The sequence below is a fragment of the Pelodiscus sinensis genome, chromosome 1 (assembly GCF_052426305.1).
Source record: "Pelodiscus sinensis isolate ZL-2025 chromosome 1, ASM5242630v1, whole genome shotgun sequence".
NCBI classification, from domain to species: Eukaryota; Metazoa; Chordata; order Testudines; family Trionychidae; genus Pelodiscus; species Pelodiscus sinensis.
The window spans coordinates 90553936-90568865 of NC_143052.1; the positions used below are offsets into that span (position 1 = coordinate 90553936).

The 14930-nt window shown below is 50.0% G+C and overlaps 1 protein-coding gene across 6 annotated transcripts in view; it reads right to left on the reverse strand.

Moving 5' to 3' along the window:
• SEPTIN3 (septin 3) overlaps positions 1 to 12020 on the reverse strand; it is a 33572-nt gene extending 21552 nt beyond the window's left edge. For 2 of the 6 annotated variants that reach the window (XM_075935777.2, XM_075935772.2), the window contains exons 1-2: positions 11397 to 11716; positions 8372 to 9335 (exon numbers count right to left, since the gene is read on the reverse strand). In XM_075935777.2, the coding sequence (XP_075791892.2) occupies positions 8372 to 9308 (937 nt within the window). In that variant the 5' untranslated portion in view covers positions 9309 to 9335; positions 11397 to 11716. Of the gene's footprint in view, positions 1 to 4515; positions 4750 to 8371; positions 9474 to 11396 lie in introns of those variants that run through there. The other 4 variants (XM_075935783.2, XM_075935781.2, XM_075935775.2 and 1 more) reach the window with 3 other exon arrangements.
• Positions 12021 to 14930: the final 2910 nt, after the last annotated feature.

Below are 14930 nucleotides of genomic sequence, written 5' to 3' on the forward strand. Positions count from 1 at the left end.
GGGACCTCTCCCACTACAGCAGCTCCGGGGCTGGAGCCATGGGATAGGGTTCTCCCTGCCCCCCAGCCACAGCAAGTCAGCGGCTGAGCTAGGTTGGGATTGGGGAAGAGTGCCTGTCCCTCAGGCCACAGCAGGTCCACCTGGGCTGGAGTCCCTGAGTGCCTGTGTGGTGCTTAATAGGCAGCCACACAGCTTATAGAGAACCTAGCTACCAATTCCTCCTTGGTCAGAATCTAGAGACCATCCCTGACAAGTGTTTGTTTAACCTGCTCTTTAAAAAAATCTCCAGCGATGGAGATTCCCCAACCTCCCTAAGCAATTTATTCCAGTGCGTAACCACCCTGACAGTTAGGAAGTTTCCCTAATGTTCAGCCTACACCACTGTTGCGGCAGTTTAAACCCATTGCTTCTAGTCCTATTCTCAGAGGTTAAGGAGAACAATTTTTCTCCCTCCTCCTTGTAAACCACCTTTTATGAACTTGAAAGCTGCTATCATGTCCCCTCTCAGTCTTCTCTTTTCCAGACTAAACAAATCCAATTTTTTTCAGTCTTCCTTCATGGTGAAAGAGCTGTCTGGATACAAGTGTCATGATGATAACATCACAGAACAGTTGAAATATTCTGTTGTTTAATTTTTAAATTCATTAAGGTCAGCTTCTACTTAGCACTGATTGAAACATCTCTTCTCGAGCGAAGCGACTCCTCCTCTTTGTTTTGCAGCGAAACAGTGTGACACTTGGAACATTTCAGCTATGTCATATTACAGCCTGCCTGTTGCCATGCATGTTGCTGCCGACATGTAATGACAGAATGTAAAAATAATAAAAATATAAAAACAGAGAAATTTGGAAACAAAATTTCTCTCACACGTGACTTTTCAAAGCCACCCAGTTAGCCAGTGCCAAAGGGCCAAATAGCCTCCTACAGCTTTGGTGGGGTGAGGAACCCACAGATTTGGTGGATCCAAGCTCCTTCAATCCTTGTCTACAGAGGAAGGACTGTCAGGAAGAAATCACCTTTCCTTGCTTTTCTAAACTGAGGAGGAGCAACTCTGTAGCATCCAACATTACTCCACTATGGGGGGTGGACAGGAGACTGGATGGGACCACTGGTCTGATGGAGCCCAGCAATTCTCAGCTCCTTCTACAAAAGGGAGGCTGCAGCAGCCCTCGGGGTAAGGCAATAGCAGCTGAGCTCTTTGCAGCTACCCACGTCACAACTAGTTTGTGATTTTTATGCTGACACAGCCTCCCTCAAGGCTGCTGTTGTCTTTTTCCAGCTTTCTCAAAGCTGCTGCCAGCCAGGAAAGTCCAGACATCAGATGAAACATGCCAAGCTCAACCAGCCAGCTCTCCCACGCCTATTGCTTAGCCTGCTACCCTTTCTCCTTGGTATCTCGGTCCTGGGCACCTGGGCAGCTCTGCCAATGCCTTTCTGTCCTGATCCAGACACTCCCCCATATCGTGTTGCTGTCACAAAGCACTGCCAATGCACCTTGTTCCTGAGCTACAGCAAGAGACTAGAAATCCCTGCTAACTGGGCTTGTCCTAGGTCGAGTCAATACAGTGGTCTTAGTTCACTATGGATTAAGCTACAGAGAACTAAGGCCACTTTCCTTCTGAATGAGAACATCTGCACAGTAGCTAAACGCACCTGAACTAATGCACTTTAACTTCACCTCTTGTGTTAGTTCTCCTTAGCTTCCCTGAGTGTCCCTGTGTAAACAAGCCTTGAGACACAAGCCGGGGCCAGGGTGGCTTTCAGGAGTTCCCTTGGCTTCCCAACAAAGTGGAAGTTGGGTCTGTTCTTTTCTGGAACTCAAGGGGGAAAAGAGAGTTCTTTTCTGGAACGCTCATTTAATTGGTAGCAAAGTGTAGGCTTAGAAGAGACTAAAGATACAGGTTGACTGTGTTTTACACCCTTTTATCTAATGCTTTGTTCCATGCACTAATACAAATAGAAAGACAAGGTGGGTGAGCCTGTTGGTGGGAGAGGCCTAATAAACTCCGTTGTTGTTAGAAGGCCGTTGGTCCCTGTAACAAGGGAAGAGATGCAGGTGTCCAGTCAGACCTGCAGGGCGATGTGTGTTGTACCCAGATCCCCAGTACAAGAGTGGGAGAACTGTGAGATGCCATTCAAAGCTAGGTACGGGCACAAGGTCAAACACCTGAGAGGGGGCCGAACACCTTAGCGCAGTGGTCCCCAATGCTGTGCCTGCAGGTGCCATGGCACCCACCAGGGCATTTATGTGAGCCCGCCTAGTGACCAGGGCCGGCCCGAGCCATTCTTGGGCCCCGGACGCCCGGTGCATGCGCCTCACCCCGGGCACGTGGCGCATGCGCCGTGCAGCCCCCAGGCACACGGAGCATGCGCGGAGCACGTGCAGTGCTGCTCCCGGGCGCCCAGCAGCCCCAAAAGGTTGGGGACCACTGCCTTAGCGAGTCCAGAAAGGGAACTATGCCACTTAAAACACATTGTGATCTACAGCTGAAAAGCCCTGTGTAAGTGCTAATAATGAATTATAATAATAATGACAGCTACCATTCAGCATCATTAATATTCATTCACTTGCATGTCCATCACTCTTACATTTACAGCAGCCATTCAAAGCTGGCTATAGCTGCACAAACTCCCTACACGCAGGCCACTGAACAGAGATCAGATGGTAAGGCCTTTCAGTCATCACTGCCTCAAGGGCAGATTAGAACCAGTAACCTAGATATGAAAGTCGCCTTCTCCCCTCCCTCCGCCTTCCTGTTCTTTGTCTGAATGGCATCATGTAGTGAGGAGTGGAAACATTCAACCACTATAGAGCCAGCCTCTAGGAACAACTGCTATTTAATACCCAGTCAATTCATCTATAGCCTTACCGGGTATCTCCTTCCATTTAATAAGGGCCTGATCCTGGTCTCATTTAGATCAATGGCAAAGCCCTCCACAGTCCAGATTGCACTACAGCCCCCTGGCACTGCTCTGACAATGCAATTACACATACACACACTGTAAGGTCCCTTTTACACTGCCAGGGTGGAGTAAAGAGATCTTAGTGGGCAAATCAGAATCCGGCACGCCACTCATTCCTGTACACCCCTGAAAAAGCAAGCGGCTATTGTTTAAGCCAAAACTCCACGTGGCTTGCAGACATGAACATCCGTTAATTCAGACCTAAAGAAATATCATGGTTAATCATTTTTCTCACTTGTCTAGACAAGATGCCTTTTCATTTTTATCTAGGTCCCAGAGTTACCAGGGGGCCATTTATTCCAGCATGTACGTCCATACAATACCACCAATGTATAGTGCAGGGCAATCCAGTCTAAATCCGTGCACAGCAACACTAGGAGGCCACAGGATCAGCTTGTCTCTTTGCCCACTAAAGAAAGGTTTTCTCAAATGGGGCAGAGAGACTTATACCAGCTCTTTGGGGCTGCTAAATTCTCCCCTGAGCCAGCCTTCCTCTAGTGAGCCTTTAATAACCAACCACCTGGTGCACCTGGGGAGCCCGCAGTCCATCTCTCTCCAATCTGAGTGAAATCTAGCATGCTGAAGCCTCACTAGAAAGGAGGCAGAACTATTAGGTCACCGCCCCCTCCCCAGCTGCAGCAGGGAGGTTTCTCTGTTCTCTAGGTTGGAATGGTTCAGTAGATGAGGGGATCCTATCCCTCCCCTGGAACGCTGCCCCCGGCGCTGACAGCTCTGACCTGAAGAAGAGCTCTGTGCATGCTCCACAGCTTGGCTCTCCCTCACCGGATGAAGTTGGTCCAGTACAAGAGGTTGCCCCACACACCTTGTCTCTCTAAGATCTCCCCCTAGAGACATTTCCACGGATCATGCCCTGCCCTGGCCTAGTCCTCAGGAGAAAGCCTTGCTGCCCTCTGCCCCCACATCAGCACACACCTCTCTTCCCCATGTGCCCAGCTCCCCAAGCCCTGAGCTGCACTTAGACTCTCATGTCCCAAAGGGTTTGTTGCACAGCTGGGCCCTGCGGCAGCCTGGAAGAGTGCCATGCTCTGAGCCCCATAATCACGGGTTCCCAATCCCCCACCAGCCTGGGGGCCGGGAGCCGTGTCTGGCTTTGGTTCCTTGCCTGCCCACTGAGTCCCACTCAGGTGCCTGGGGTTTAGAACAGGACATTCCTATTGCCCAGCGCACAAGTGTCTGCGACTAACAAGGGCCAAGCCAGCTGCAAAAGAGCTTGTGGTTTCTCCCACCCCTGGCCCACCAGCCGGGGTTCTTTCCTTTCCCTCTTTGATGACGGCTGTCACTGTCCCCCGCACAACCACCCCACTCTTTCATGGATACCAGAATTTTGCCGTTAAGAGAAAAAGGCAACAAGGAAACATTCTGCCGCCTCTCCCCCGCCCTCGGAGCTGCACTGGCAAGTCCCCATTCGGTGTGTGTGTGTGTGTGTGTGTGTGTAGGGAGGGACCTGCCCACCACATCAGGGGATCCCTTCAGCATCCCTGAGCCCTGGCAAAGCCATGCGAGTGTGCAAGCATCAGCATGGACACCTACCTTTGAACATGAATTTTTCTTTGTCTCTGAATATGCTCCCAAGGGGTGGCTTTCCCCCTCACTTTCCTCTCCTGACACGGGTGCAGTGTGGCTTGGTCAGAGGTTTTGCTTTTTCTTTCTCCTTCTCTCTCTCCTTCACTAGATGTTTCAGATAAGCAGGGATGCTGCTGCTGCTGCTGCTGCTGCCATGGTCAGATCATGTGACCTGCATATTAAACATCCCTGCAAAATCTCCCCCACGCTATCCCTCCCTCCCTTCCTTGGATCCAAGCTTCATCCAAGCTGCTGCAAGACTCTGACTGGATTGGTGGGCTGGGGAGGGTGTGCTTACTGCTGGGGAGGGGAGGTGCTGTGATGAATGGATTAGATGTGCCCTGAATATGCTCTTCCCCCCTCCCCACACACACACTGCTTCCCTCCTCGCCTTTTCTATTCCCAGGTGGCTTTCACATACTGTCTGTGGAGCATCTCTACCCCGGCCACTTATGCAGAGAGATTTAACCCTTTGGCAGGCTGCTGAAGGGGTTTCACTAAGGAAGGACTGAGAGCAGGTTGGGGGATTTTAAGCATTTGGGGAGTGTCAACCCCTAGACCTGACTCCCAGCTCACCTACTCCAGGGAAAATCAGGAATCACGGTTTCTGGTTGTTGGCTAGAGGTGCAGAGATTGGGCCATTCTCCGTGTGGGGCAGGAGTGGAGAGAGAACCAATGTCTGTCGGCTAACGTCTGTGTGTCCGGCAGGGCAAGGAGAGATGTGTCTGTGTCACTGTGCACACACTGTGTATCTCTCCAGGTGCCTACAGGCATCTGTGTCTGTCTGGGTCTTTGTGCACATGTCACTGTGAATATATGCATGTGGCTGAAGATGGGTATCTGTGTGGATGTGACCAGCGTGCATCTCTGTGAGGGATGTTGGGTCTGGATCTCGGCTGTCTTCCTCCTGGTGTAATCCTGTGAAAAACTGGCCTGATTCTCTACTCTCCTGTGGTCTGTTTGCTCCTCCAGTCACACACAAACCCATACAGTGGCCAAAACCTGACACCCACAACCCCTCTCGGGATGGGTATCAGCTGTGCGGCACAGAGCAGCAGAACAATTCTAAGCCACTGATCCTTGCAGCTTCTGATGCAAGGAAGTGCCGGGACAGAGATGAAGTGGGAGGGAGCCTGACAACACTGCTTTCCCCCTATTCACAGCTACAGGGCCATGGGAAGCCCAAATATGAGTTAGAACAGCCCTGAGGCTGCTCTAAGCTACACTGGGGCTGCACAAATATGCACTGTAAGCACTCCCCTAGGGGCCAAGCATGGTGTTGTAGGCCCATCCCTGCCTCCGTTTCCCCTCATTCAAGTTTTCTGTCTCTCCCAAGAATTCATATGGCTCAGGCCCCTAGCTCAGGATTCCACCCCCTTCTGGGAAAACAAAAATCCCAAGCAAACTAAAGGTTCTTCCACTCTCTTGGGCTCCTCTTCAGCCCATCACTAAGCTCAGCTCCCAGTCCCTTCTCCTTCTGAGTTACCTGTAAGTCTCTCTGGCTGTGGGATAGAGCCCTGACTTCCAGCCTCCTTCCCTAGAGTCTCCCTCACAGACTCATTCCCTCTGGGCTACCTTTCTCTCTTCTTTGCTCGGCACTAGCTCTGAGGCCAGGCCAGAGTCGGCAGCCTTCGACACGCGGCCCTTCACGGTAATCCGCTGGAGGGCAGCCAAACATTTTGTTTATATTGCCTTCCCTCAGGCACAGCCCCCTGCAGCTCCCATTGGCCAGGAATGGGCAACTGTGGCCACTGGGAGCTGTAGATGTCATGCCTGAGACTGTCACTGTAAAAAAATGTCTTGCAGCCCCCAGCAGATTACCCTGATGAGCCACATACTGGAGATTGCTGACCCCTGTTCTAGATCCTGCCACAGGAGCCCATCTTGCCCCCTATGTTTTCTCCAAAGGGAATTATCTCAGCTCTTTTATGAGGCCCAGGTATTTAAGGCAGCCATCTGATCCCAATTGGTCCAGCACCATTAGGCTTTTATGCAACCAATTAAGGCAGAGTGGGCTCTTTGACCAGGACTGGTTGGCCCTTGCTTCTTGTCCTTTAAAGGAGCAGGCCGCCTGTCACAGAGGGTAAGAGGAAGTGCAAAGCTGGTATTGTTCCAGACTGGGCAGTGTCACACACAAGGATGGAGGAGCAGCACTGCAGGCCAGGGGGTGCAAAGTGGATTTAACACACTATCCAATCAGAAGGGCAGCACTGGTCACTGACTGTGCCCAGGAGCAAACAGCAGCACAAGAATGAGCCTTTTAAATAGCAGCTCAACATAGGGTTGCCAGACGGTTGAAACAAAAAACCCAAACACCCCCCCACCCCAAAATCTTCTCCTAGGTCTATTGGTCTGCAGCCATTTTGTGCCGGCAGTCTTGGGGAACCAGGTAAGCATGGGGGTTGGGGCTAGGGTCGGGGGCCGGGGGAAGACTTGGGGGTGGGGGGAGGCCAGGCGCTGAGTGTTTGTAGGGTTGCCAGGTGCCCGCCATTTTCGCCTCTTGGCCGGGGAAAAATTCAGAAAATCCTGGACGTTTTAGGTGTCCAGTATTCTCTGAATTTTTTTACCGGACAGGAGGTGAAAATACTGGACTGTCCAGGTGAATACTGGACACCTGGCAACCCTAGCTCAACAGTACAAATTTAGAGACAAACTGCAAATCAAATCTCTAAATTCCACTTTGGGACTATGAAGCTTGTCCATCTTATTTGTGATGCACCTGGCAACACAGTATCTAGGCCCCACAGACAAGATTAAGGAAACTGGTGTTCATCTGGCAGGGCCGTACCTTCCATTCCTCCCATGATCTGTGCCACTTTCTTATGTGGGATTATCCTGCTGTTTATCTGCAAGGGAAGCACTGCCAAGCTCTGCTCAGCCACCACTGAGCCGGGGGGTAGTCTGCTCAGAGAGGAGTTTGAAACCTAGCCACAAAGGCTTAGCGTGATCTCTAGTGGCACGGAATCCCACAGCCTTCCACTGAGAATGCCCCAGACCTCCCCTGCGGCTCCATCAGCTTCAATGTCGCCAACACTTGCAGCTGCCCGATGTGTTGAGACAGGAATTTGGAGATAGCTCAGGCCTAGACCATGGAGGACTACAGAGAATTCTCCTGTTTGGCTAAAGGAGGCATTCAGTGCATTGCCACCTAAAAAGAACCAGCTGTATTTTCACTTCAGATCCCCACAGTCCTAATCACAATAGCAAGATCCTGCACTGCTGCGACTTCCCTGTCTGTGTAGTCCGGCTGGAGCACAGTGCTGGCCCAGGGGGGTAACAGTCAGAACTGGCAAGGTTTGGGGGGTTTATGAAGTTTTTGAAAACCTCCTTCTTTAAAATGTAGAAATGAAAAAGAAAATTCAATCCCACTTCTAAACAATTGCTAGATGTTTTCTTCAATTATTACCTAGTCTAATAGGTCGCCCTAGGATAGCTTGTTAGATTAGATAATCATCTCTAATAACATCTTCTGATGTACATGTAAGCATCTATTGTACACAGATGTCTGCATCATGCTTACATGTATTAACCATCTATTAACTCTTTCCATACTATTTGTAAATGATGAACCATTATGATTATGAAGTGTGACTGAAAATAAGAAGGAAAATTACCACTATCACCCCCAGTTAGTGTAATGCTCCATCAGGACTGGTTGATGGCAGGAATTTCAACACATGAAACAGCACAATGGGAGAATAGGACCACATGAAAGATGAAACCTCAGAGCTAAACCCTCATGCCTGTTTCTACCTTCATGCATCAGCATGTTTCAGGACAAGACCCCAAACTCAACCCAGTCCAGCTGCCCTCTTCGACTTACATGTTGGCCCAACTGTGTCCATCACAGGAGACAAGATGGTATCTGCAGCAGAGAGTCGGCCCCCCAGAACCATCCCTTCAGCACACATCTCTGGAACGGGACATGGCATGTTCCCACATCCAAGTCGCCCTTGCAGAATTCCCGTACCAAGTGGGTCACTGAATCTCTTGGTAGCCACCTGGCACTCTTGACCAGCTGCTGTCATGGATGTGTCCATGGGATGTTTCCCCCTCCCTTGGGGATGTGGCAGAGGAGGAAATAAGGTAGCATGGGCCAAGCATCTCTGGAAATCTGGACCTGAGGGAGGCAATGTGGTGGGCATTTCTGATCCTGGATATGCAGCACTGATTTGTCCATCATGCCAGGTATTTGTTTGCTCCTCCATGCAGCCCAGAGGCACTCTTGGGAGCCAGGCTTGTACTCCAAGCGACGGCGGCAGATTTGACAAGGTCAGCTCCCCTCCTCCTGGTCCTTCCTTTACCAGCGGCGCCTGGAGCTGCTCTCTCCTTGAAGAACCTAACGGGAGCAGTTGTCGGTGAGGTGGCGGTGCAGAGCCACTCCGGCGGAGGGTCAGTGAGATGGCGCTCAGCTTCCTTGGTGCCAAACCATTGGCCGCAGCCCACGGAAGGGATCTGGATGCAGGAGAAAGAGGGCACGGGATGGGCAGCCCAGTGCTGCTCAGCTCCCTCAGGCCTGCAAGCCTAGAGTTAGGCCTGGTGCTCACGCTCCCCTTTGCAGGTGGAATCTGCCTTGCAGAGTCCTGGCTGAAGGAATCAGGGTGGGTTTCCTTTCTCAGCCTGGGGCTGGGTGGGGCCAGTGCTCCGCCTCCCATGTGCCGTGCCGATAAACCTGGGATACGGCTGGGGCTGGTGCCAGCTCCCAGGGTTGGAATACATCTGCGGCTCCTGTGAGGGGAAGGAGCGAAGTCTTTGTCCATCCTATACACTTGGTACCTTTATGCTTCCTAAAGAAACAAATTCAAAGGGAGCATCAACTCTTCACCTGCATGGCTTAGTGCTGGCAGACACGCTTGGATTTGCTGGGCAGTGACATCACAGGTTTCCCCATGTGCTGTGCCCTGCCAATGTTCCTCAGCCATGCCCTGGCAGATACCAAATACAAGGTCTGTCAATCCACATGCTTCTGCACATACACGAATCCCCAGTTGGGGCCAGAAAGAATTCCCTCACCACCACCCACCATAATTGTTCTATGGGGAGGAGCTGTTTGCCTTTCTCTGCCATGCCCTGCATCCTGAATACCGGTCAGGTGCTGTAGTTCCTAGGACAGTGGTCACCAACCAGTAGATTGGGATCTACCAGTAGATCTGGAGCCTCTGACAGGTGATCTTGACTGGTTTGGCCAAGAGACTGTCAAGTGCAGGCACTTCAGCTGCCCCTCCATCCATGAGGGGGTGCTGATGTCAGGGTGTCCCTCCTTCCCCTACTCCTGTATCCTATTTCCACACAGAGAGAAGGGGAAAGAGGGAACTTGGCAATGCAAATCTCTGTCACGCTAACACACTGGCTGCATTTTGGAAAAGGGATGCAAATTAGACGTATCGCAATTGCTAATGAAGCGGGGATTTAAATCTCCCCCGCTTCATTAGCATAAAAATGGCTGCCGCTTTTTTTCAGCATGGAGTTTTGCCGGAAAAGAGCGCCAGTCTAGACGCGGATCTTTCGGAAAATAAAGCCTTTTCCGAAAGATCCCTTATCCCTCTTAAAATAAGGGATAAGGGATCTTTCGGAAAAGGCTTTATTTTCCGAAAGATCCCCGTCTAGACTGGCGCTTTTTTCCGGCAAAGCTCCAAGCCGAAAAAAAGCGGCAGCCATTTTTATGCTAATGAAGCAGGGGAGATTTAAATCCCCGCTTCATTAGCAATTGCGATACGTCTAATTTGCATCCCTTTTCTGAAAAAGGGATGCAATCTAGACGTAGCCACTGTGTTTGGGTCTGTCACTCTCACAAACACACTGTCCTTCACTTGCAACTCCCGACCCAATACATACGTGCGGGGTTGTTGTTACTCCTTTTACTGCTTGCAAAATATTTTATTTTTGGTTTTTGACTCACCTGTGCATTTCATAATTTTCATTTCTATCTTGCGCTTAAATTTAATTTTTTGAGTAGTGAGTTCTAAAATGCCTAACCTGTCGTGACTGGAGTAATTATCCCCATGATAATTGCTGCTCCTGGAAGTGGCTGGCATGTCCCTGCAGCCCCTGAGAAAAGCAAAGCAGGGGGTCTCCACATGCTGTCCTTGCCTGCAGACATCACTCTTGCAGCTCCCATTAATCAATAATGGGGAAGCGTGGCAAGTTGAAGCTGTGGGCTCTGTGCCTGTAGATGAGGGGCAGCACATGGCACCATGGAGCCATTGCTGTACATGCCATCTGCTTTCAGGAGTGGTGCAAGGTCAGGGCAGGAGTAAGCCTGCCTTAACCCCACTGCTCTACCACCCAGAAGCCATCTCAGTTAAATGGTGCTCAGCCAGAGCCTGCTTCTTGAACCCCTGTCCCAGCCCTGAACTTCCTCCTACACCCAACCTCCTATGCCAGACATGAGTCCCTCTGCACCCAAACTCCTTCCCAGGCTTGCACCCTGAAACCCCTCCTGGACCCCAATACCCCACCCTGGGCTGAGCCCGGAGCTCCTCCCACACTCCAAACCCCTTGGCCCAAGACCAGAGCCTGCATCCCCAACCCTCTACCCCAGCCTGGTGAAAGTGAGTGAGGATGGGAGAGGAAGAGGGATGGAGTGAGCAGAGTGAGGCCTCAGAGAAGGGATAGAGGAGGGGCAGGGCCTCAAAGAAGGGGCGGGAAGGAAATGGGGGCAAGGGTACTTGGGTTTGAGGTAGATCTTACATTGCACTTAAATAGAAAAAGTGATCATGTGGTTAAAAAGGTTGGAGTTCCCTGTACTAGGATAAGTCAAAATCAGCTCACAGAAGACTCAGATTTGCCCAGCACATTGCCCTCTTCATCTGACTCTCTGATAAAGAAGGGGAAATTTAGGAGCTTACCTGGTTCTTCAAGAGCAGCAACTGAGGGTAAATTGTTAGCTGGGACCAAGCAGCTGATGTTTCAGATCCCTCAGCTGGTGAAAGGGATATTCCACATTTCTCAGAGGGGGCAGCCTGGGGCCAAATTCCCCCAGCCTGTGGTTAATCAGGCTGGGAGGCTTTATACACAGCGGCGTTTAGCAGGAGCATCGATCACAAAATATCCAGATCTCCTGGCTTCTGTCCCGGCGGACACAGCCACACAAAATGCACCAGAGCCTTTCCTCCTGCCATCCATCCTTCCTGATTTCTCTCCTTCTCTTTCTTCAGTGTAGGAAGTTTTTCTCAGCTTTGTTAAAAGTAAGTGGGAGAGAAAGAGACTTGGAGAGCTTGGGGAGGGACACAGCTGGCCCCAACAGACAGAGGGAGTGGGCAGAGAGTGAATGAGAGCACTCATAAAAAGCCAGGCTAGGAACTGAAAAACAAGGACAAGGGAATCAAAAGAACCTTGAGGCACATGAGAATATTCATGGCTGGCATTTCCACATAGAATATTTCATCTGCAGGATTACTCCCTTACTCCCTGATACAATGCAGCCAAGTCTGGGGAGGAGCAGTTAGAGTAGATTGAAACAGGAAGGGGAGCTCCAGCCAAGAAGGAGAGGGACCAGTCTGAGGATGCTGCTCCAACAAGACAAGGAGAGAAGGGGGAGCTGTGTTTCCGCTACATCCTTCCCACCCAGCAGTCTCTCACACCTTAACTTCTGCTGGGAAGGAATGTGGCAGCCATTCTGAGCCAGTCACTGCACAATTTTAGGATAACTGTGTTCACCTGACACCAAAGGAGGCTTTTAGACCAGAGGAATGAACTGATCAAAGTTAGGACATACCTGGGATGTCAGGGTTAACACCTCCGTCTTACAAATTTTACCACAGAATCTTTAAACAGAATGAGTGTGTCAGTGCCCTGGTTTAGGTCTGAAAACCAGGACCTCCTTCAGCACAGTGCTCTCTAGCAACACACTGGGGCATTGCAAAAGTATTAACTTGCCTGCAGCACCTTTGCTTCCTCTGGTCTGTCAGCGTTCCTGAAAAGTCCCAATAATTTTCCACAAAGTCAGGAGCTAGGCGGGGGGGAGGGGGGGGGGAAAGACTGGCAACGCCTGAGGCATGGTAGGTCAGGACAGAGATACACTGGCAGAACCGTGTGAACTGGGCATCCCCAGGACTGGGATAACATAGGCTATGTCTACATTGCCCAGCTATTTCAAATAGCTTATTTTGAAATAGCATGCCTACACTGCAGGGAAGCCTCAAAATTAGTGTGAGGCAGGCTTCTCTAATGTAGATGTACTATATCGATTTAGAGCCCCAGGAGGCACTGGGGAGGAATAGCTTAGAATGGCCCTGGTGAGGGGCTATTTTGAAATAGCAGCAGTGGAGCATCTACAAACGCTTTATTTCAAAATAGCTATTTTGGAATAGGCATTATTCCTCGCAGAATGAGGTTTACAGATTTTGGAATAAGCCTTCTGTTATTTCAAAATTATTTTGAAATAACATAACTGCTGTGTTGACGCTCGTATTGTTATTCTGAAGTAATGCTAGTTATCTCAAAAAAAATCGTGCGGTGTAGACAGACCCATAGAGAGTAACAAGCCAGGATGAAGCAGCCCCATGAGACGGCCCAGAACCGAGTGTTTAGAAAGAGCTGCATCACCAGAGCCGTGAGTGCTGGGCATTGGGTTGAGAAGAAGGGGAGCTGCCAGGTTCACATGCATTGACTGAGCTGTAGTAGGGGATCTCAAGCCTGGAATAGCTGTGCCTGCAGCTAGATGGGTTTCAAGCAGCTCTGTGGCAGGGGGTGCTTTAAGATATATTTCCTATCCATGTGTATATGCCTCTTCCCATTCAGTTTCGTCCTTGTTTGGCTTTCTGGATCCCTTTGGCTGGCTTCTCTCTTCAAGCAATCTGCCTTGCCTGGATCTAGCTTCAAAGCCTTGGCTGAGTATCCTGGACAACCTCCAGCCTCTGACCTACTTACAGTAACTGGGAGGAACATCACCCCCATCGTCATTCTCCCCTCCCCTCCCCACACCCAGCATTGACAGGACACAAGAGATGCAGGGGGTGGAACAAGGAGCTGTTTGTGGAAGGCCTGAAGGGCTTGGAATCTTAGCATTGCAGCCATTCCTGCCCTGTGACCCTCGCACATTCTTGCCTCCCTAACTCTGTCATTCCCTGCCAAAGCAGAGTCCATCCATATGGCAGAACCAAAGGTGTGGATTCCTCAGACAGGTGAAATCCTCAAAACACGCCGCACTTCTATGCAGCCTATATCCTTCATGTATTACTGAGATGGCTCATTACCATCATTTTTATTCTTTATATTAAAAGGAACAATTGGGTGAAAATGTTCAGTTGTTTCTGAGGCTCAAAACTGAACAAAATTTGTTTTATATATATATTTATTTAGTAAAATATTTTGAAAATTTTTAAATTTTAAAGATTTTGTCATTTGTTTTTTTCTCTCCCCCCTCATATCTAGGGGTTGGGTTTCTATACACACATTTTTTTCTGTTCCTTTTACTACTTTGTAATGTTTTGAAATTTCTCCAACTTTTGAGAAATAACAGAGTTTCATTTTGCTATTCTGTAACTTTTCCAACTGTTGGAAGTTTTGAAACATTACGAAGTGGCAAAAGGAAAAATGGAAAATGCAGGGAGTATACACTCTTCTGAATTCAGTGGCAAACAGTAATAAATAAAGGTTGAAAAAGGGGAGGGACCAAAAATGAAAATAAAAAATGGAAAAGTTTCAAAATTTTGGGTATCAACAAAAATATGCAAAAATGTATAACAAAACTGTTAGCGTTTCTTCAATTATATATACAGGAATCATGTATTCACCCTACTAGTGCATCCATGGGGTGTAACATTATAATAGATACTACAAGACTTATCCAGTGTTGCCTGGGTCCTTTACAGCAGGGAGCGGGCAGTGTAGGGGGAAGAGTGCAGGAGTCAGGGCAGGGACTTGAGGATGAAGAGGGAGCAGAGCAGGGGACTGGGGATGTGGAGGGCATGTAAGAGTGAGAGTTGGGGAGTGAGAAGCAGCTCAGGGTGAGTGGGTCTCATCTGGTGGGGCTTTCTCTCCCTCCCAACCCTTCCTTCTGGCAGGGATCTACTATTTCCCCACCAAACCTGCCTGGCCGGCAGGGGCCTCCTGTCTTCCTCTCTAGCCGACAGGGGCCTTCTGCCCCCCCAGTCTCCCCATCTGGCAGAGGTGTTCCCCCTAGTGCTGCAGGCACAGACAAAGGCTGGGAGGAAGGATTTGAGGCACAGGCTACTTACCTGGTCTGGTGGCAGGCAAGATGGCAAGCCCCCAGCCCTTCTGGTCACTCCGTGGTGCAGCTGCTCCCAGGGGTCAAGCTGCTGTATAGCTCTCCTGTGCACTCATTGCCCCCAGTGGCCACTCTCAGTATCACATCCCTCCAATCCATGCCCCCTTCCTTTCCATGTTATGGAAAACATTCCCATTCCCAGCACTTCCTA